This window comes from Mytilus edulis, chromosome 9, assembly GCF_963676685.1.
Source record: "Mytilus edulis chromosome 9, xbMytEdul2.2, whole genome shotgun sequence".
Lineage (NCBI taxonomy): Eukaryota > Metazoa > Mollusca > Bivalvia > Mytilida > Mytilidae > Mytilus > Mytilus edulis.
Window position 1 is genome coordinate 81,271,493 of NC_092352.1, and position 23,638 is coordinate 81,295,130.

Sequence of the window (23,638 nt, forward strand, 5' to 3'; positions counted from 1 at the left end):
TGTGTTGGTGTGAATAAAATTATCATAGGCAAAATTGGAACTTATGTGAAAAGTAATGATAAAAATAATCGCAAATTTGTCAAAATTCTTTTTTAAAAATCTACTCGTCCAAAGTAATAAAAAATGATTCGTTGTATTCTAAAATATGTCCTAGTTTAATCCTTCTGACGATACATATTCTTAAGATTAAACAAATAATTCGAAAGAAATTTCCAGTTACGTCTGTACATGTATTACAGTATACATCGTGATATACATTGACAGTTCACCCATATGTTATTGTTCATGGACAAAGTTTTTTTTTCGAAAACCATAAATAACTATATTAAAATAACGATTTTGTGTAACGCTATTATCTTCTCTATAAGAAAGTCTATATTTTTGTTGATTGAATATAGGGTTTCGTAAAACCATTGCTTCGCTTCCGTTTCCTGGAATTTCTGAAAGCATTGCTACTATCACTGCCATTAAACAGGATACTTGTTTTATGATTTATATCCTCGGATGTCTCATAAAAGAAATAACTAACATACTTCCGTTTTCTGCCGCAACAGGTACAAAGTCGGCATAAGTTTTTGAATTCACGTTTAAATTTCTCCTGTAAAAAAATACAGAAAATCTAAATATGGAATTCAAAAATGTGGAGAAAAAAAATCATATAGATGTATGCATTTTTTTTTCGAAAACTTAAATCCGTATTTCAGATCTACTGAACTTTTGAGTTATACCAACCAAACACAAGTCAAATAAAGAATGATATCAATTAAAACAAAATTTAAAAAAAAATATAATTTGTTGATAACAACCCCTAAAAATACAAGTTTGTGAAAGGCGATAATGTAACACAAAATCCATCAAAAACAAAGGTTGAATTAATTTGCTGATCAACAGATTCTGGTTCACCTTTGAACATTCTAATAATACTTACATTCAAAAGTCCATATATGAAAGGATTGTAGCAGGAGTTGCTCATGGCCAACCAGTTTGAACAAAACCAAATTATATTTATATGTTGATATCTAAAAGAATTAGAAGACTGTAACATCACTTCACGTATGATCAATACATAATTGAGTGGACAAGTATGAAACATGATTACGTGTTTTCGTAGTTGTTATAATTTACAATAACAGAGAATGATTCGATTACCCTTCCTGGGCACCTTATTACCCACGTGTTTGTTGAGTTGTTCGAATAGTTCATTTTTAAGTGTCTTGTATACTCATTTTTACCTTTTTTACTCATGAGTATAAATATCGCGTTGGTACCTTTAGCATCTTCGTTGACACATATATTACATCATGACGAAATTCTAGAATACACAGTATATAACATGGTTTTGTATTGGTTCAGTCTTTCCGTCCAATGATCATTTCGACATGTAAAGTAGGGCGAAAACTTATTAAAAAGACATAAATTGGAACTTGCTTTGCAGAAAACAGACTTTGAAATTGATTTAAACGTTTTTCTAGTTGATATGTGTGTAACTCATAAATGCTGCGAATGCGAATTTTCAGGTGTTTAGTTTGTACATATAAAGGATCGTACCAATGCCATCTAGAAATGAAGGCGAACACGCCTTTTAACATTTGTGGAATATATATTGTCAGTATCATGTCAAACTGTATAGAAAACACTACTTACTCATTTATAATGGGATACACTGCTGATATGAAGTTATATAGCTGAAGTGGTAACCAGCAAAACGCAAACAGACTTACAACAATGATGAGCATTTTTACCACCTAAAAAATAAACAAAAAGCTGTTGGTAACAGACAAACTACATTTGCAAAAGATAAATTTAACAGTCATTATCATGTACAGCTCTGAGTCTGCGCTAGTATAGATATATCTAGAGTTGTATCACGGTGTTGTTTCAAAGCGAAAGAAACACGTCATATTAGAATTTTAAACAGCATGGGAACCAACAAATTCAAATGACTTACAACAAAAAAATCAGAATCTTCACTACTCAAAACAAAAGATAATGTGATTAAAAACATACACACTATAATGTTACTCTGATGTATTGGCTGGCTTCAGAATGTCTGATATCAGATTCCATAATAAACGTGGATTATAGAACAGCGAAATACTAACAGTCAATGATATGCAGCTAAACATTTTGAAGTACAGGACATGATCAACAGCTGATAAATCTATTCACAAATATAATTGCGTCCTTCATTTCTGAATTTTGACATGCCGAAATTAACATTTTATTTAGCGTAACTTTGTGACAAAGAATATGACTTTAGTTGTCCGCTGTAATTTCCTATATAAGTAAATTCCTGTGTCAATTCACGAATACGACAGTTGTTTTTTATTCGTTGTATGTGTCTGAGATTTAGATTTTGCCGTTTAGTAAAGCTCGTTTTCCTTTACCTCACCTCGGAGTTTGATATTAACATCCCAAAGCTAAACAGAGTGTTATCTCCAATAGCATTGGGTTACCTTGACGATTAAAGATTGTTTCCAAAATTGTTATATTACACATTGAGTTTTACTCGAATCTACAGTACTTTTCACACTGATAAAAACAGATACTGGATATTGCATAGCAAAACAAAATATCACTGTTCTCCTTCTTCGGTGCATGTAAGTAATAATTGTAACAACGTTTTATCAATTGACACAAAATTAAACAGTTGATAGTGCATGTAGTGTCATTGCATCTTCTCTCGTTCATCTATCTGACCATGATGATACTTTCTTTTATTAATAACCTTTAATTTCACACGGAGTAGATCTACTTCGTTTAGTTTTGACAATGTACGTAATATGTTAATTTCATTGGTAAAAACAGGAAAAAGGAAGCTTATTTTTTCAATGTATTTCTTTATTTAAATAATGTAAGAATTTCTTGACATTTACTACACCGATATAGATCAATTAAGTCTGCTACTCCGAGTTGCATGTTTTGGTTTTGTGACTTTTGTCAATTAGAGTGAAACATGCCACCGGGTGGGATTCGCAATTAAATAAAGGTGAGTTGATATATAACAAATATTTCAGATTTTTATGTTAATCTGTCAAATTGGATACAGAAAATGTAAAAACTATAGGACATTTGACTAGAAAGCAATCATTTATATGCGCAATCATTTCTAAATATTTAGTATAAGAATACACAGAAAGATGAAAACATAATTTAAGTATTTATCTCGCTCGCTCGAAAATATGACAACTCTTGAAATACATTGAAATAATGATATTCTATACAATCATGCCAGATTTTCTTTCATTGAATTCAAATTTATCTATTGCTTTCTGTAAATTATGTATAATTAAAATTTTATTTAGAATAATTCTTGCCATCAAAAAAGCCCTACCACCGTTTTGTGTTATAAAAACGATGGTTTAATTTGAAGTGTCATTGATAGTTAACTAAGCTGTACATATCAGTTAATATTGTTATCGAACTTGGATTGTCATATCAATTGACTGTTAAGTATAACTGTGTTTACAATGCATGTCTGACATACTTTTTTTCTTCTCTGAAAAGTCGTTTAATTGAAACAAAGTAATGATAAAACAAATGTGATAGACCAATGCCAGGACATTTCCCCCGGCATTTCAGTATCATTATCAGAACAAAACTAATTTGGGCAAATTTTCGGTTAATAGCTATTGAATAGATTTGTCCTTAATACCATTACCTTGTCATATAAATTTCAGCGCATTGATAGTGGTACAATTTATTCCTACTTTGATGTGATGTCTTTTATAATAATTGCTGTCTGGTCATTTCAGATTTTGACTAAATGGCAAATGACTTATATATTTCTCAGTGCTATTTGATAACACCGAATATATAGCAGAAAAAAGGAAAAGGTAAAACATTTATTTAATAAAAAGTTATTAGGAACCACAATAATAAAAGGAATTCATTACAATTTAATTATGATTTGCAGTCCTTATGGTGCAACAAAGAAATAAACAGATCACAATTGGAAATCTTAAGTAATCTTCTTTGTAACATAGTTGTGTTCTTAACCGACTGTTGCTTTAAATTTCTCGATACTATTCCTTAAAGTCATATGAAACGAGTGACTGGTGAAAAACATGTCTATCCAATTCTTGGACCAATGCATGTATATACCAGGAATTTAGTTTTCTGTGCACGATTTTTCAATTCTTACGCCAAACTATCGTTTAATCGTAAACTATTTTTAGTCTGTCTGTTATGATTGAACAAATATGGCAGCTCATTAATTGCCTTGTTTTAGAGCCGTAGTTTACCGAGTGTCACCTTAAAATAAACAATCAACAAAGAAGCATGGATACTGAGAACGTGTATAACATGAACAATCAGGTAATAGTTTTTTTCAATGACAGACCCATGCGTAGTGCGATCACCGGATTTTTATGATAAGGGTCACGCTTAGGTTACTTGCATACGGAACATATTTCGGCACAATGCTTCCTGGAAGTATTCAATTTAAAAAAAGTAAACGTCTTCTTAATGTGGACAAATTAAAAAAAATCTTCCAAAAAAGTTTATGTACATCAGTGTTATAATGAAAACTATCCATTTAGTTTTAAAAAAAACATATGCATCATTTTTTTTTTAAATTTGAGGTTTCATATGATTTTAATAATCCTGTTAATTAAGACTATGACCGATTTCAAGCTTGATTTGTTTTTATAGCAATTACTGTTGTAGACAATATATATACTGACATCAACATTGATAATTTTTATACCATTAACAGGAGAAGTCGTTATTGGCTTGGTAGGTATACTCAACACATGGTTTTATCCATATTTGTTAATACAAGGACTAGAACTACTTGACGAATTCTTTATCATAGAATAACAGCCCTATGTTAAAACGGAACGGAATAATTGTGACAAGCATAACATAAATATAAACATTTAACAGTTTGGAAACCCATTAAAAAAATACTAATACCAAAAAAAAAAAAAAACTCACCTCTAACAATTGTCAAGGAAATATGTAGAGAGCAAAAACATCGAGATGTCGAAAGATAATAAAAAATATATCAAAAAACCATCATGATCTCCATCAATAAGCAACATGAATCCATCCCTACAATAAAGTTACCTATAAGCACCGATATGAAAACAATTCAAGTTCAGCCAATCCCTGTCACACGCTTCTTGACCAGAATGAAGAAGTACTTACAAAGGCTAACAACATATAGTAAACATGGTCTTATATGTCAAAGACAAACCATGTAGTGAGTTTCAGCTTATCTTATGCGCAAACTAACTCTTCTACCTGTTGCATATCGGAACCATTTCGTGCATGATTCAAGTGAACAGACAAAACTTTGTCATAGATTACCTTGTACTAAACTTGAACAACGCAATGTAATGTAAATCAATATGTTTTTTTCTGTATAACTTTTTCAACTTTAGTGATATCAGAATAAAATGATATATATACAACAAGAAAGTAAACAAATAGCATTTAGATTGAAAAGCAGGTTTGAAATATATGTCTGAGATCTGTTAAACGAAGATAGCTAATGTAAGTTATATATATCTGTAGGTTAAATAATCTAGCTGAAGAAGCATTCAATTTACAACGCTCATTACGGGGTTTATCAAGTTTCATGCTTTAAACATGTTAAAGGACATTAGCAGTGTAAGTGAAACGCAACTCATTTATGTCAAATTGTTAGACTATTGGAATAGCATTTAAACGGAATGTGTTATGACCTATCAAGTAATAAGGTTTTGTTGTCGACATTTGATGTCGGAATAAAGATTTAAAACAAAATCGAAGTTGATTTCTATTTATGACTTTGTGATTGAGAGTTGCATATATATATATTATTCTTTAATGTTCTTATCAATGTAGACAATTACCGATTTCAAGCTAATGTATCAATATTGTTCAGAAGTAATATAAACATCTACATTTGTTTTGCTTTCATATGATTCATATTCGTTGTCGTCAAGATAGAGCGTGGATCGATATGGCTTTCTCTTCAAAAAAACAATAAACCAATCTACATTTAATTTGTAAGATCTTAGTTGAGTATTTAATAAATGTAATGTAAAATATTTCCGTGTATAGTATTCAAGTAAAACATTTGCATTTCAATGGGTAGATTCGCTTATCATCTATTTATTGACCGCACATTCTATATGTAAATTAAAATAACAAGCGAGTTTCCAAAATTCAGACAGGGGTTTTCAGAAATATCTGTTTGACAGGCGGAGAAAGATTATAGTGAACACAAAACACATAGAATTAAAAAAAAATTGTTAAGGAAGTAAATTACAGTCAAATATGACACCTGTCTGGACAGATAACTACGGAAGCCATTATTCTATATAATTATAACTACGGAAGCCATTATTCTATATAATTATGCTATTGAAAAATTGTTGACATATATTACATAACTATTACAGAGGAGTAACCATCTTCTAAAAAGATTCTGTCTGATCAACACTGCCATTTAACTGTTAAACATTCAATTATCAAAAACGAAATGTATACGGCTCTCCTTTAAAATACGGGAAGGTTTTTATCGTGCATAGAGCATGTAGAGATAAATGATTGTTTATGAAATCTGTCTTCATAACTATTTGTGTCATTCATTATTATAACTGCGTTCGGAAGATCAAGTACATGAGCGTGAGTTTTCTACTCGGAAGGATTTAATCATTGCTGACATTTCGATTGAAATTTACATTCGAATGGGTTTACATCGTTTGATATCATAAGATGAAAAAAATGAACTGTTAATCCTAAAAGCAAGACACATTAGCACTATAGCTACCTTTAACTGGTTAAATAATAGTCGGCTTACAGCTTATTTTTCATGTAGTTATTTATAAGAATGACCTTAAGCGATACTGTAAAGCCATCAGAGACGAATGCGTATCGTATAATGTCTGTTGAAAATATTTAGTTTAAGTACCATCAGGATATTACATGTAACTATATTTAATTAATATCTCGTAAAATACTATTTTTCGAGACCGAAAAAACAAAACGTACTATAAGAATTGTTCGGACAGAAAGATGATTTCGATTACAAATCCTGCCAATAGATATGAAGATGTGGTATGTGTGCCAATGAAAAATCTCTCCATTCAAGCAACAATTTATAAAAGTGAACCATTATAGGTCAAGGTACGGCCTCCAACACGGAGCATTGGCTTACGTCGAACACCAAGCTAATGCAGTATCAGGAAGAACGCACTGTGAACCTGAAAATGCGTTCTTTTGAAATTTTCTGTTCAAATTTTAACGTTCGATGGAATTATTTATAACAAAGTGATATTTAATTTAGAGATATATAAATTATAAGCTAATTTCTAATACAAAATAAGGCCATCCTAGGCTGAGGTGACCAACAACCAATAAATCAACATGATAGTTCTCCAACAAAGCAATTGTAATCATGTCAATATGTGCATGATGTTATAGTGCATCTGGATAGATTAAAGATATTGACTTATCAATCGTGCACAGAGCATTCGTAATCAAGTATGGCAAAAGTAGACCTCAGTTATGTAACATCACTGCTAAATGCACTCAGCCATTTAACTTTCATATACGCTCTGAGTTTACACATTGAGTATTGTACCAATGGGTAAAACGCATTTTTCACTCTCACTTAACGTCATATTGTTTTTTGTATATTAAATTGTTCAAGAAAACTTAACTACAGCCATGTGCATCAGTAATGCATAATGCAACAAAAATCCGTAGTAAAAAGTAAAATCTCAAAAAATCTGAATTCCGAGGAAAATTCAGAACGGAAAGTTCCCAATGAAAAGTTGAAAGCAAATGATAAAACACATCAAACGAATAGACAACAACTGTGATATTCCTGACTTGGTACAGGCACTTTTATATGTAGAAAATGGAGGATTGAACTTGGTTTTGTAGCACTCAACCTCGCACTTGTATGACTAATGCGTTAATGCTTAAACATTACTTAAAGCAAAGTACAAATTTACGTTAACTATAATTATACTAGTTCTATCGGAACGGTCGATGGTTTATTGATTGGAGACACGTAAGCATAAAAGCTAAGTAACAATTTGCATCAATCATTCGTATCTATTTCCGGGTATGTACCGTATTTACTCTTTAATATAGTTGTGTAAAACTAATAGATCAAGTGTACAAATTATTTCAATTTATTCATTAGAGTAACAATCTATATTCAATTTAAAGTGGATGTCCTACATAGAACACGTTGTATTTCAAACATGAATGCCAAATCAATCAGTTTGCTTCAATGAATCAGTCTTATGGGGGGCTAATGTGATTATGTCGTTGTCATCGTGGGAGCATCTGTCATTTAGGATCACCAGATTTGATAAAACGTTGCGAGTACATTTGTTAAATGTCCTTTAATCAGGTTTATAATTGTCATACATTCAGTTTAGGGAGACAACTAATTTGCACCTTGAGACATGATACATTTATGACAAAAGAATGCGCAATTTATCAAGTATATGAATTAGAACCGTATGATACTGACATTATGTGTTCTGTCTTATTCCAGACTGGTTCGCCTGTCTATAGTCGCCGCCAGCTGAAATTCGTAGCGATTGTCGGTAAAAATAATCTAAACTATCGATCGCGTTCACTCGATATATAGTTTATCACATTCCATTCACATGATTCATAAATTGTCAAAAAAAAAAACCACTACTGACCTACCCTTTAAAGAATTGCACTGTAATAATCCTGACCTTTACATTTTGCAGAGTGTTTTCCATCGTAATTCCGCCATCTTCGTTTCTATAAGGATCCTTTGTTTACATTTGACACACGTCACTTTCGGAGTTTCCTGTAATGGTCTTTTCATTGATGTGATCAAGTTTCCCGCGCTTTATTCAAATTTTATGAAATTGAAGTCCAAGAAAACACTCCCGGTAAAAACAATGGCGAATTCCATCATTCAAAATTGTCTTGGAAAATGTAAAGGTCGGGATTACAACAGTTCAATCACTTAAAAGGTAGGTCAGGAGTGGTTTCTTTTGGCGATTTATGAATGGAACGTGAAAAACTATATCACGAGTGAACGTGGTTGATAGTTTAGATTATTTTTACCGATAACTAATACGAATTTCAGCTGACGGCGACTATAGATCAATGTTCATATGACATATTTCATATATCAAGACAGGTAGGGTTCAACGCCATCTTTTTATTTGAAATCGAGGTTGTTTATACAAAATGTATAATTATCAGCCCTTTAAATGCCATTATTGAAGGGCAGACAAGAAAGCTGGATAGAAAGGCTGTTAACGTAAATGCAGCGTAACAAATAGTCTTGAAGGTATTTTTAATATTCATCTCCATTCTTAACCGCAGCGTCAATGAGAAACTTTTTAATTTTAGGTAACTAGAACAAGGTGATTATATACAGCGGGATCATAGTCTTTGTCTTTTTCTTTTGCATATTCATCAAATCACGGTCAAACGATAGTAATTGCGACCCGGTTGTGATTGTCAAGGGTAGGACGTTCGATATTAATTAGGTGTGAAATAACAAGAAAATATCTCAAAATTAGAAATGTAAAAATTGTCTGAAGTGCATTAGTTAGCAGCTTGATAATTGTGTAACGTAAGCAGTAAGGCTAATAGTGCAACATCCACAGTTCAATGACAAACTGTAATAATAGTTTGCATAACCCTTTGTGGAAAAACTTCAATTGTCAAACGAACGGTAGTAAACGATTTGAAATAATAACATCTTATTTTATTTAATATTTATTTCATTAATTATCGTTAATGGTGTATCTCCTAGGACAAACCCGATCAGTGTCATATAACCTCACATTTAAATGGAACACAACAGCTGTTGCTAATCAAGTATGGTATTCATTAAGATCCATTTTTTGAGAATGTATAAGGGTTTAATAGTCGGCGGCTATGAAACAAACTTGAAAAACAATATGCAAAGTTCTTCCTAATTGACTTCTTTTACCCTCACACTTTTTATCTTTTAATTAAAATGTTTTTTGTTGTTGGTTTTATTTGACAGTTTTTAATCTGCGTTGTTAGACGTTGTTAGGCGTATTTTATATAATATTGTATTCCTTTATGTGATTTTGTACTTGAACTAAGTTAGTTGTTAGGATGTCAGAGTCCATATGGGTACAAATGTACCTTAATGAAGACATATTTGTACTATGGCAAACGTGACCAGATTTGATTACTTCATTTATCTATAAAATAACTTTGAACTTAATAATAAAACATGACATTTCAGAATATCAAAATATAGGAATAACATGTAGTGCTTTGTTATATTAAATGTGTTACAGTTTTTGTTGACTTGTTGTTCTTATAAATAAATGTGAATCATAGAAAACTATAATTGCACAGTAATTATTCTGTATATAAAATGTAGTTTTAGCGGGAAAATGTACACAGATCCCTGATTCAAGATTATATAAAGTGAGTATGACAATGTAAATACAGTTTCAAAACTACTTAGACAAAAATCTACCCATTTATTTTAAAACAACAGTTTTGACATGTGGATGTGTTACAAAAAAGAGACGAAAGATACCAGAGGGACAGTCAAACTCATAAACCGAAATTAAACTGACAACGCCATGGCTACAAATGAAAAAGACAAACAGACAAAACTATAGTACACATGACACAACATAGGAAACTAAAGAATAAGTTACATGAACCCCACCGAAAACTAGGGGTGATCTCAGGTGCTCCGGAAGGGTAAGCAGATCCTGCTCCACATGTGGCACCCGTCGTGTTGCTTATGTGATAGCAAATCCGGTATATAGTCCAATTGGGTAGGTCACATTCATGAAATAATGATATTCTGTATGATATGTATAATGACAGATATCTAGCCAAAGTGAGTTCTTCTACAATGACCCAAGAGCACCACAACTACTGTTTTAGTTTTGACATTATATATTAATGGGAATAACAGGCGTATCAAAGTGTGATAACGAAGCATAAAGATATATAAAACCAAAAGCACTAATGGAAATTATAAGATACAAAAATAAATAAAACATAACATATTTAGAACCTGTTAATAATTTGTTGGTTAGTCTAAAAGTACAATATACATTTGTATGTACAACATGTTATTGGATCACAGTAAAAATATACTACATTTATTTTTACCTCAATGACATTTTCATTGCCTCTCTGTTTACAATATTAGTTTTTTTGTGAAATGATTATGCAGGAATGAAATCGACTATTGCGATACCAGTGTGTTTTTTTATATATATAAATGAGTATAGCATGTATAGTAAAATCAAAAGCTAAATAATAAAAAAGTTTAACAGATACCTAGGAGTACTGGTTTGACTGCTACTTTAAAAAGGCACTTTTTTTAACAAAAGGAAAATACCATTTCAAACTCTCATAAAAATTATGCATTTCAGTAATATGTTCAAATTAACAGACATGACTTGGCTGAAGTTAATCATTTGCTAAGGCATCAAATCTCGATATTCACATTAAAGAAAGATAATATACTTGTTAAAGAAAAATGGACATCTGTAGGTAAAGAATATTCAGCTAAAATATTAAATTTTCTATACATTGTCATTCAATTTCATTTTGTATATACTTTGTACTTTGAGACTTATCACTAAATTACATAAAATAGGTTTTAAATAGCTTATGGTCCTATATCTTTATGATCTATCAACAAATTATGATATGCTTGTTTCCTTTTTCATCGAGATATAATGCCTAAAATGGTTTTCTTTTACAATGTATGAATAGGATGGTGAGTTGTTTCATTGTCACTCATACCACATCTGTGTATATCTATGAAAAAGTATGTCACGTATTTAGTTCAACTGTGATGATTTAAGATGAAGAATGGTTTTATTGAAAGAAGAAAATGCACTGAGTTTCTGAAGGGAATTATTTTCTGTCTATACATTTTTGCAATTTGATATCACAGCTGCTTCTTTTACTCCATTTTGGTAATGACTACATAAGTGATTTCCAATTACACTACTCATTAATGTCACAACAGTCAATATATTCTGAGACTTGCTGATTCCTAAGAAGACTCTTCTAACATAAAACGATGTCCCACTGAGTGAAGAATACCACAAAACACATTATTAAAGGTAGGAATGACAACTGTTGAACTATAATTGTACAATTGTAAAATGATACATGGAACGGAAAAGATGACAAAGATTCGACATGATTAATATGATATTTTTGAAATAGATCTGCAAATAAACTCATTCAAAGTAAAATTCTTGAAATGTATGATAGTATATATGAATAGTTTGTTTGAATATTACGTAAATATGTGAATGTACGTGTCACTCGATTGCTCAATGTTTCGTTACGTTCCCGTAGTATTTCCGTAATGATCATACATTAAATAGTTATTTATCTATACATTCACATGTATAAACAAGCTTTTGTAAACGTTATCATCATTATTTGCAGTAAATGAGAATATTGTTAATATATATAGGAAGATGTGGTATGGATGCCAATGTCTGTTTTCTGTCTGTTGGTCGAGACGTTGCTTTCTTAACTTCAAAGACGTTCTACACTGTGAGCATGCCTTACAACGGTAATGTTGCACACACAACAAGATGATGATCGTTATGTTGAATGGTAGGTGAATGCTCCAATAGATGCACAAAAGTCACCCTCTCTATATGCAACAATGCCAGATGAACTTTGATGACTGATACCTGCACCGACTACTGTAACATCTTGAAATTCTTCATCTGGATTTCCTATACAAACATTGTATGTTGAAAGTTTACTCAGAAGCAATACTACATCTTTAGCAGAGGTGAAACTTGCTAGCATTTCTTCCCATATCTCGTGGTCATCTGACACTGTGATCTGATGTATACTTATATTGACTTTAAAGTTTCTACAAATGTTAATAGCAGATTTGATGACAGTTTTTCCAGAGTTGTTGTAAAATGATAGGATCTGAATATCACTTGTCGTAGAGTTCAATATATACGGTGCAGGTAGACTACATCTCAGTGATTCATAAAGTATATCATATGTACCTGGTGATGTTTCTATTTCACACTTTCCTCGCACTGTTGTCATTTGTAGATGTCAATCACTATGCTATACACATCACTTAAAATTATTCCACTTACATTAGAATACATGTTAACCTCATTGCTGCATAATGTCTGACCATTGTTTTCTGTGTCAATAGTGTTCAAAACTTCAGTCATTATCGAATGTTCATAATGTGCACTTGCAGCTGTAGCTTTTTCATCATCTGAATAGTCGTCAGATTCAGGGCTGGCACAATAGCTGTGGTCCAAATAAGGGTACTCTGTATCTGAATTAACATTTGATTTATGTCAATTTTTTTTATAGCCTTTCCTTTCTTGGCGATGGGTTTTTTTTTGGCATTCTGAAATTATATGAAAAAAAATGATTAAAGACTTAGTTCACAGAATTCAATTAACATCATCGCATGACACGTTTTTTTCTTCAAATGATCATAACTTGTATAAATCAGATATTCTGTAGATATGATACAATACATGTACATTGAATGTAAAACATTGTCTTATTCAAAATCTTCCTGGGCAATGCCATTTTTGTCATTACAGCATGGCAAAACATAGTCTTATGTACATAACTATATAACACTAATATCAAATCAATAGCTTTACGTTTGACGAAAAAAAGAGTGGAAAACTGATTATTAGAGTGCATTTTCTACTCAATGGACCATAACTCTTCACAAAAACATCAAAGAGAACAAAAGTCAAATTTGAACTGTAACTTATCCGGCTAAAAACTATATACCAAATAGAAAATCAATATCTTAAAGCATGAATAAATAAGTGTGGAGAACTGACTTGCAAGATGGACATACAGAGTGCAACCTGAAATTTCCCTTAGAATTGGGCAGTGAGTAACAAAGATATGGAAAGACTGCATGGATAAAATTTGAACGATTCTCTAAGTCATGAAAAATCCTAGTCCTCATAATTAGTCCAGGACCAAAGTACATGTCCTTTAAAAAATGTATTTAAGGTCCTGTCTATGCATGCTATGCTAATTTTGTAATACTTTTCTACGAAAAACTTTAAGAATCATCAATTCCGTCATGTAAATGCTAAACCCTTATTTCTATGACGGTTCCTAGCATAAGATAGTAATGGCCTGTCAGCTGAGCCTGTTAAGTCCCAAACTACATTGTAATACCTAAAACAGTTGAAGTAAAAAAAAACAATTAAAAAAAATAAGAGATTTTTTTAAAAACTGCAAGAAAGTTAAGCAAATGTATTATAGTTGATGTTATCAGTCAAATTTAAATCTTACTGCAGTAAACATGGTAAATGAGAATGATTATCATAAGTATTAAATTAAAATATGTGAAAATTGATTTTTCATTTATTGCAATGTCATGAATATCATACCAAACAGACATTATGTATGTATGTGCCTGTCCAAAGTAAGGAACCAGTAATTTTGTAGTTGTCGTCGGTTGATGGGTTACCATTTTTAGGTCATTTTTTAGTACACAAATTAGACCGTTAGTTTTCTTGTTTGAATTGTTTTACATTTGCCATTTGGGGTCCTTCAAGATATAGCAAACTATGCTGTATGAGCTTTTGCCCATTGTTGAAGACCGTTCAGTGACCTATAGTAGTTAATTTCTGTGTCATTCGGTCTCTTGTGGAGAGTTATCTCATTGGCACTCTTACCACATCTTCCTCTATTAAAAAAATGTTTTTACACATAGAACTGCCAAACTTTCACGCGAGTAGCAGTTACAAAAAATCTTAATGTTATAAGGTCTATAACAATATGGTCAATCTGATAAAAAGAAAATATCACTAACTTTGATCACCTGGCAAGCAGTTTTGTATTTAACAAGTTATATTTTAAATCTTCTATATGTGACCTGCTTTAAAAGGCAAGGGATGTGCATTTGTATGAATATAATAAAATTCTCGCTTTTAGTGTCCAGCGTTAAATTATGCATGCATGTTCAGGACAAAATCAAATTAAAAAGATACAATAGACAGGATCTGTAATAGAGCTCAAGAAGGATTGGAAATTTTGACAGATAATGTAAATTCATATTATCTGAGGGTAAAGATAGAAACGGAATTGCAACACGTGCATTTTTATTTTTTCTCTGTAACTCTATATATGATATGCAGTTTTGTGAGAACAGATATCTCTATTTTTCAATACTGATCCATAAGACATGTAAGACAAAAGTAGTAGTACAATGGACAAATTGAGCCTTGAAAAAATACTTTGCAATAAATATATGAATGTACCAAATTAAAAAAAAATATGTTACTAATAAAAGGAGGATTGAAGGGTTTCGACTTATTGAGCAACATCATGTTTAATAATATTTGTCTTAAATTTACATGTACTTACTTTAATATATATATCATATGTCTTATTTGCTACCCGTCTTAAATATTAAAATCCTGAAATACTTCGATGCTAGTATTAAGTCTTGTATGTAATAAAAAGATGTTGTATGTTTGGGAATCAGATAACTCTCCACCAGAGACCAAATGACTTAGCGATTGACAGCAAGTTGCCACATTGTCTTCAACACCGAGCACAACCCATGCTGATAAGCAAGGATGTATATAGAATTTTAGTAACAAACGATATGTCTGCAAGCTTGATAAGACAAACAATGACCAGTCCATAATTAATGCATCATTAAACATATTTATCTGCAAAATAATTAAACAGAAATACAAATATGTTATAAAGCGTGCATACCTCATATGAATATGGGATCTTAAAGCAATAGCAGATGTGGAAAAATAAAGGTGAATAAAAAGGAATTAAAGAACCATGATTTATATATTTAGAATAGACATATCTGTCTTTGTCACAATGTAAGATATCAAGAATCCTATATAAACAATGTTTTAAGGTGACATTTCAATCAGAATGAGAAATTTCAGTAGGACGACATTGTGCTAAATAGTGATCCCGAGAAGCCATTTTGAGACCATTCAAATCAGGTTTTTTATCCAACGATAATTTGATTTAGGATTATCCCAGTCTAAATATAACAGGAGAAACCGTTTTATAAACCTAATATGTCATTGTTCAAACAAGCACAACCTCGAAATATCGCTTAGTTTTATTTATTCCAAAAGTCGGGAGCCTTATCTAGTACTGAACCTAAAATTTGGGCTTCTTGAATTGGGATATAAATTCGCCTATAATTTGATTAAATATTTTTAAAGAAAGCTAAAAATAACAAATAAACTATGCCTCTACATAAATTTAAGTTATTCCTGAATTGTGTTGATACAGGTTGTATTTAATTATAATTTGGTTGTTTTCTGTACGTTAAAACTGTTTGTTTGCAATATAGCGGATAGTTTGGCGGATTTTCCACTCTCGAAAAATCTCGTGCACACGCGTGAAGTTGACTGCTGGGTAATAGCCATAACGATAAGTTTCCAATCTCTTTAGTATACATGTCTCTGACAAAACACACCAGCAAAAAATGAAAGATAATACAAACAAATTGACGGGATGTTTAAGTACCGAGCCACGTTAAATGGATATTACATAAAACAATCCAACAGTAAAAGTAATATCAATTACGTAACAAAGACAAATGAAAGAACAATATAACACGTTGTTAAGATGATAAACAACATCAGTACGCAGAATCTATACATCAAGACCATCATGTATTATTTGTGAAGTTGATACGGAATATTTATCAACAAGGTCTTGGTACCTTCCGATGAACTTTTTTTAGAAATAGGAGGAGACGTTCTTTGACATACCTGTAGTTCATCAACTTTCTACTCAACTACTGATGACGTTTTACAAAGTCTGAGTAGGAGCTGCAAGTTCTTGAATTTCGAATAAGTTGGGAAATATATATCCCATATGCAGATGAAGTTGGTATATTGCTACTAAGGTAACAGAACTGCTGTGGAGTCATTTATATTTGTTGGATACCAATTTTCGTAGATTTAGTGTGTAATGTGGAATGACACATTCTTATGATCAACGAATAACAAATATTCTAAAGGCTTTATCAAAACCACGAAATTACAAATCCACGAATATGCAAGTTTTCCTAAAACCAGGAAAGTTGGTACCCACGAAAATATATGAGTTCACAGTATAAGAATTAACGTCAGATGTTATGGTCGATGGAAGCTTTTTCTAACTTTTGGACACGAGAATCACTGAAGAGACATGTATTGTCGAAATGCGCATCTGGTGCAGGAAAATTGGTACCGTTAATGTTATTATAATATTACAAATAAACTGACTATCTTATTGATCAAGAAATACCGTAGGTCTAGTTTACAGTTTAATAGACCATTTGATTATTTCAAAAATACCCTGAACTTAAGGTGGTAGACCTTGGTTCAGGGAGATAACTCTTTAAATCAGTTATGTGTTTGTTAAAGTCAAGTTTCATCAATGTTTTTTTAAGCATTTACCTGAAACAGATTGGAAATAATCTATGTAACCTGGAAGCTTAGAATATATTTATAAAAATGGTTGACACAAACGTACTGATGATTTTAAGAATTATTTCCCTTAACTTAGGTCTACCTCCTTAATGTAACGTAAATGTTCGTCTTTTGACCTTCAAATTATTTGTTTTCGTATTATGTGGTTCTCGCTTGATTATTAATATCAGCAGCACAACTGTTATCTGGATTGGTGCCGGCAGTGTTACCCTTAAAAAACAAAAGCTTCGTTCAACAAATTTATTTACTTTTTGATTTTGAATCATGTCTGTCGAAAAGAGATCTAGAATAGTCAATTAAACAGTTATTTTCAAATGTTGTCAGAAAATAAATAAATACGAATGCACAATACATCAACTTTAATTAAATGTTCAATCATACTTCAACTCGTCTTTAGTATTTTACTATTTGTGATCTTGTATGATTTATTTATAGGTTTCAAGCATAAACATCCGTGAAATAAATGCCCAGCCGTCATTTACTGACACGTCTGTTTAATTGTATAAACGATATTGTTATATTTGTACATTTGTGCATGCCGGAAATCTTATTAAGTAAATTCAAGGCATTTAAGTGATGGATTTAACCGTTTTGATGAGTGTGTCAGGTATAGAATTATGATGTCAAAATATTGTTTTTTATGGCAGTGGTGTTATATCAAGTAAAATAAGTAAGATCAATGTGAAATCAATAATAATATAAGGAAATGTCACAATGACACTGGTGTAGAGTGTTTTTATTTATCGATAAGGAAGGCAAATTGTGTCTCTAAAGAGGGACAAGTGGAGGAAGCATTAACAAAAACTGTTTTTATTTTTAAACATAAGTTAAACAGGTTATATCATTGTGAGTCACATATGGTAATATGAGGATGTATTATGAGTGTTAATTAGATAACTCTTCATCTAAGTTACAATTTATAAAAGAAAAACAATAATAGGTAAAAGTACGGTTTCAACACAGAGTATTGATCACCCAGAACTGCAAACTATAAAGGGCCCCAAACATTACTAGTGTTAAACCATTCAAACGAGAAACAACAACGGTATAATCTATATAAAAATGAGAAATGAGAAACACTTATTGTAACCAATAGGTCAAATTACCACGAAAGAACGATTTGAGAGTATTCGCAGTTACTAAAAGCTAATTAAAAGCCAAAAACAATAAATAATATAAAAAATCCTGAATCACTGACTTAAATTAACTAAAACACTTACACATCCTACGGATTTAGTTTTTCAACGTGATGGACAACCAAAGAAGAGATGATTTGTGTAATGCCAAATTAAAGGTATCGACAGGCAGAAGGACAGTTCGGAGTAAACTTTTAACCAATAAGTATAATGCTATAGATAGATAGAGTAATCTCTGTAAAGAACATAAACGTTAATGTGTATTTTAATATCTAAAGACAAAACAAAAACAACAAAAAACCGCTTGAAAAGAATACATATTTAGTCATGTTTTAATTTGCTGATGACAAAATCGATGTTTGTGTCTATGTAAACTATATTCCAAGATCTAATTACAACAAGATAACCTCTATACGTATACGTGTGTTTAAAGGTTTGATGAGTTAACACCGGTCACATAGTGATTTCTGCTCTTTGAGTACTTATAAAAGTTCAGTGCTTACATATTATAATTAAATTTACACAGAAACAGGAAATCATTAAAATCTCATTTGTTTTTGTCATGATGAGTTTTTGTAAGTATTTCGAAGATGACCTTTTTCCCGCCAAGCTACCTAATCTTTATACTAACAAAGCAAATGAGTGGTATGCAAGAATAACTAATCAGACAACATAACGTGTTTGTCCTCAAAGGAAATCTACGTGCTTTCATGTACTGGTCGGCGGCAAACAAAGAAGGAGATTTAAAGCGGAAATTGCTCTAAAAATAACGGAACTAAGTATGTAACAAAAAAAAATACCAGGAATATTTGCAATGATATATCAAATATAATCATATTATTATTTTTTATTGACTGTTTAATCTTTAGTTTTGGAAGTTGTTGAAACTCATTGTGAATTTTCCTGACAGATTTATCAGCCAATACATTTTCCTATTCATCATGTCATTCACCGAATAATTCCTCCATTACCCATGGAAAATAGAACTGATAGTATTCGGTATGTTCTCACTATATTACTTAAGTCCAATTTCTTATCTGTCTGTTAATTTGTTCTGTCATACAAAACATGTCATACGTTTCTTAAATTATTTTTTTTCCGCACTATAATTTCTTTTATATCTCTTATCTGTGTCATGTTTGTCATTACAAAATGAAAAATTTTCGAGCTATGTTTTATTAAATCATACGTCAACAGTGTTTTGTATCGATTAAGGTTATACTTATAAATGTATTCACTTTAATGAACCATAAGAACGACTTTTACAATACTGTGTTTAAACCATTCTGGAATTAAGCATTATTTATAACTCAAACGGGAGAGATTGGTTTTGTCATGATATTCATTTGATGAAGACATACACTTTCAATCAGGTGAATTGAGGTCTAGGGCTAGCATGTCAGTAGGAGTTAGAAGTCCTTTGTTAATTTCTGTATCATTGTTATTTTGCTTAGTTTCTTTTGCTAACTTTCTGAGTTTAATTGTTCGTATTGCTGTGATTGTTTTTCTGCATTAGCTAGAGGTTTAGGGGAGGATTGAGATCTCACAAAACAAATATGGCTTCACCGCATGTTTGCGACTGTGCAAAGTCATGAGCTTCTGGCCTCTGTTAGTCTTGTATGATTTTTAATTCTAGATCATTTATACATTTTGCAATTTAGTATGATGTACATTATCATTGATTTAGTACACAATTTTGTTAAGGGGTCAGCTAAAACACGTCTCCGGGTGCGGTATTTTCTCACTGTATTGAAGACCACTTGGTGGCCTTTGGTGTTGGGTTTTTTTTTTTTTTTTCTTTTTTTTTCGAGGTGTTGTCTTTTTGACGCATTCCCCATTTCCTTTGCTAATTTTAATTTTATCTAAATAGAGCAAAATGTTTGTGTATATCTGATTTTCGGAATTATCGTGGAAAACATTTGACCGCGAAATTTACCGAATATCTAACTTATCATTTAAATGTATTGTATAATGGTATGACCTAAATATACTTTTTGGTGCATTTAGGAGTTGGGACTTAAGTTTCGCAGTTTTCGATTCATAACCGGAGAAATGTCTGAAAGGTACATGTAGTTCAGATTAAACCAGTAAAATGTAATGATTAAATTTGGGTGTGAATTGGATTAACAGAATATAGAAAAAAAGCTAAAATGCAGAAAAAAGGTAAATATGTACAAGGATAGAGAAAAAAAAAAAGGATACAAGAATTAAAGAAAAGAGAATAACAGTCAAAATTAAAAAAAGAAGAGAATATTTGTCTACCAGGTTTAAAGATTAAAGACATTAAGGACTACCCATGCATTACTAAGTGCCAAGACCAAAGTTACAGCCAATACCAATCCAACAGATTGAGTGTTACAAAATCATTAATTTTCTGAGAAAAGCATGAGCTTGTAAAATTCCGATTCTTTAGTACAAAATTTCGACAAGATGTTGGACCATTATTTTTTTTTTTTTTTTTTTTTTTTAATGTTTATAGATTATAACACATTTTTTTATGGTTAATTCATCAACCACAAAATCAATTTTGGTACGAGTCTGTTTTTTTTCCGATATCGGCCGTGAAAATGAAATATCTGATAATCCACGATAACATTATAAGTATAACAATATAAACGTACAATCATGTCGTAAACTTTCTTTCGTCCATATCAAATTTAACACTTATTAACTAGCAACATCCGTTTTTATGGTTCGGTTAATACAAATCAAATTTCATAACATAATCAATTGAATAAATCTAATGAATGAAGATCAAAGGTAAAGATTATACTTTGTAATTTATAACAGGCCTTTAGTGACTGCTTTAATGACTTCATTATTCTATATTAGTATCAGATTTTTCTTAAATCAAAGGTTTAAGAATTGTTCTAAAGACATTATGGCAGTTTCTTGAAAGGGAAGCGAATAAATTTGTTCGCATAATCATAAATCTTTACTGCTTGATTATAAAATAATCTTAACTAATTGATCCGTTCCGCTTGTTAGTTGGCAAGGAATATCAATTTTTTTTACGAAACGGCTCCAACGCGTATCACCAAATAAAAATGGCTCCATGAATAGTGATAATAGTTGCGTTAAACATCGATACCAATCAATCATCTACTCATGTTTGATAATTTAAAAAAAAACAAACATAAATAGACATTGTGAATACGTAATGCATTAGTTTTCTTTTAACTCAGCCGAAAACTAATCTATAATTATTAACCTGTATCTTTAACACTTTAAAATACTGTAATAGAAATAACCAGTGGTAAGTAAACTTTTCCTAACCTGCAGTAATTATCAAAAGACTGTGAACTGGTAATACTCATCTTATAAAACTAACAATATGGTCAAATGCAAATGTTTCACAAATGAACAAACATTTCAATTGAGCTCAGTTAAAATAATGGTACATCATTGCAGTCCATGTTTAAAAATTAAAGTCTAACAGCGGAAAAGAATTTAAAATATGTTAAGGTAGTACCTAACACTACAGGGAGATAACTCTGTAATATAAGCTAAACGTTTTAATAACGTTACCTTGTGAAGGCAGTATAAAGCTTCTCAATGATCAAAATTAGTGTTTGTCAAACTGCTTTATAACCAGTGTAATTTTTCTGATAAAACGCTTGGTTCAAATTTTTTGATTTTTTTTATATTTTTGTTAAAGGCTCAAAGTAAATACTTTATCAAAATTTTATGAAAATTAAACGAACCAAATTAATTTTAGTGAAAGTGTTGGGTACCACCGTAAAAAATGTAATAAATGTAAGACAGAAAATATACCAGGTGTATTTTGACGACATGTACTGAAAGCAAAACTAAATTCACCTTACCTTTTTCTTATGGACACTCCTTATGTGATCCCGTTTTTGTATTTCATATCCTGGGGCCTTACTCCCCCAAATCCTGTACGCTACACGAATATATGAAAAACTTATTATAGTCAAAGGTACCACATATTGCAAAAGAAGGAAATACGAAAAGTAAAATTTCGGAAATGCATCTGATGGCCACTGCACATCACAAAATGGTTTCTTTGCCCAGATTTCAATATCAAAGATAATGTTAACTTTATAGTAAAGTAAGTCTGGTACGCTGGATGATATGCTTAAAACCCATATGACAAGAAGAACAATAAATGCCACTTGATTTCGGAAACCTGCTTTCAAGGGATACATCACTGCTACGTATCGGTCAAAGGCGATTACGGTCAAGGTCAATATACTGACATTGACCGATAAGTTTTTGACAAACGGCGCCACTTTGCACATAAAATCAGCCACTACCCATCGCTGCATGATAGCCGCATGAAACTGGAATGGTATAGTGAATAAACCAAGTGCAACATCAGCTAGGGCCAAATTAGCAATAAAGACATTGGTGACCGTTTGCATATTCCTCTTGTACAACACTACAAAGATTACTAGAGCGTTACCAATGACGGCAATCACCGAAATTGACCCATACAATATTATCAAAATTGTCAATATCCCCGTTGAAACGGAAACAGGTTCGTATTTTTTCGACAAATTATACCGAAGATGTTCTAAATATTGTAGCTCCTCTTTAGTTAAGTTTTCTGGAAAGTCACTGAACATACTTTTTAACTCGGAGAAGTCGGACATTGTTTCTTTTGTATATAAAGATAACTTCATCTGTCAATATTTTTTGCGATAGTTTGTATTATCAAATAATATCCGTAAGATAAGCATGTATTGTATAATTACAAAACTCCCAAATCAAGTCCTCGGAAAATCACGTCAGAAAGTTGTATTAAATTTCTTTGCATTAGCATTATACTACAGATTTTTATTGTATTGTAAATTTTAAAATAGATACCAAAAATACAATCCAGTGTTGTTTAATGATTATTGACAACAGAAAACACAATAATTTATCAATATAAATAAATGGTTAGATTTTTCTAAGAAAAAAATAAATCAATAGAGGTTTTCTGTCAATCATTCCGATACGCCTTTCTATTGACATTTTCCAATACATTTCCCTGATTAACCTTCTCAACTTCAAGTTTACGTAATTATTAAATACCCT

At 31.3% G+C, this 23,638-nt stretch overlaps 1 protein-coding gene across 1 annotated transcript; it reads right to left on the reverse strand.

The window, feature by feature from the left end:
- Positions 1-247: 247 nt before the first annotated feature.
- On the reverse strand, positions 248-23,211 carry LOC139490213 (QRFP-like peptide receptor). Its single transcript, XM_071277062.1, has 4 exons — positions 22,420-23,211; positions 1,645-1,745; positions 929-1,019; positions 248-598 (listed from the first exon to the last, which is right to left on the reverse strand). The coding sequence occupies exons 1-4, from the start codon at positions 23,209-23,211 to the stop codon at positions 374-376; spliced, it is 1,209 nt and encodes a 402-aa protein (XP_071133163.1). The 3' UTR covers positions 248-373.
- Between the last annotated feature and the right edge of the window lie 427 nt (positions 23,212-23,638).

Bases quoted from the DNA above. Each gene is read 5' to 3' on its own strand.
- LOC139490213 (XM_071277062.1), bottom strand. From the start codon at position 23,211: ATGTCCGACTTCTCCGAGTTAAAAAGTATGTTCAGTGACTTTCCAGAA. The intron at 1,746-22,419 runs GTAAGGTGAATT...TTTATTTTTTAG, and splicing joins GGAGTGTCCATAAGAAAAAG to GTGGTAAAAATGCTCATCAT. The intron at 1,020-1,644 runs GTAAGTAGTGTT...TAATTCTTTTAG, and splicing joins GTGTATCCCATTATAAATGA to ATATCAACATATAAATATAA.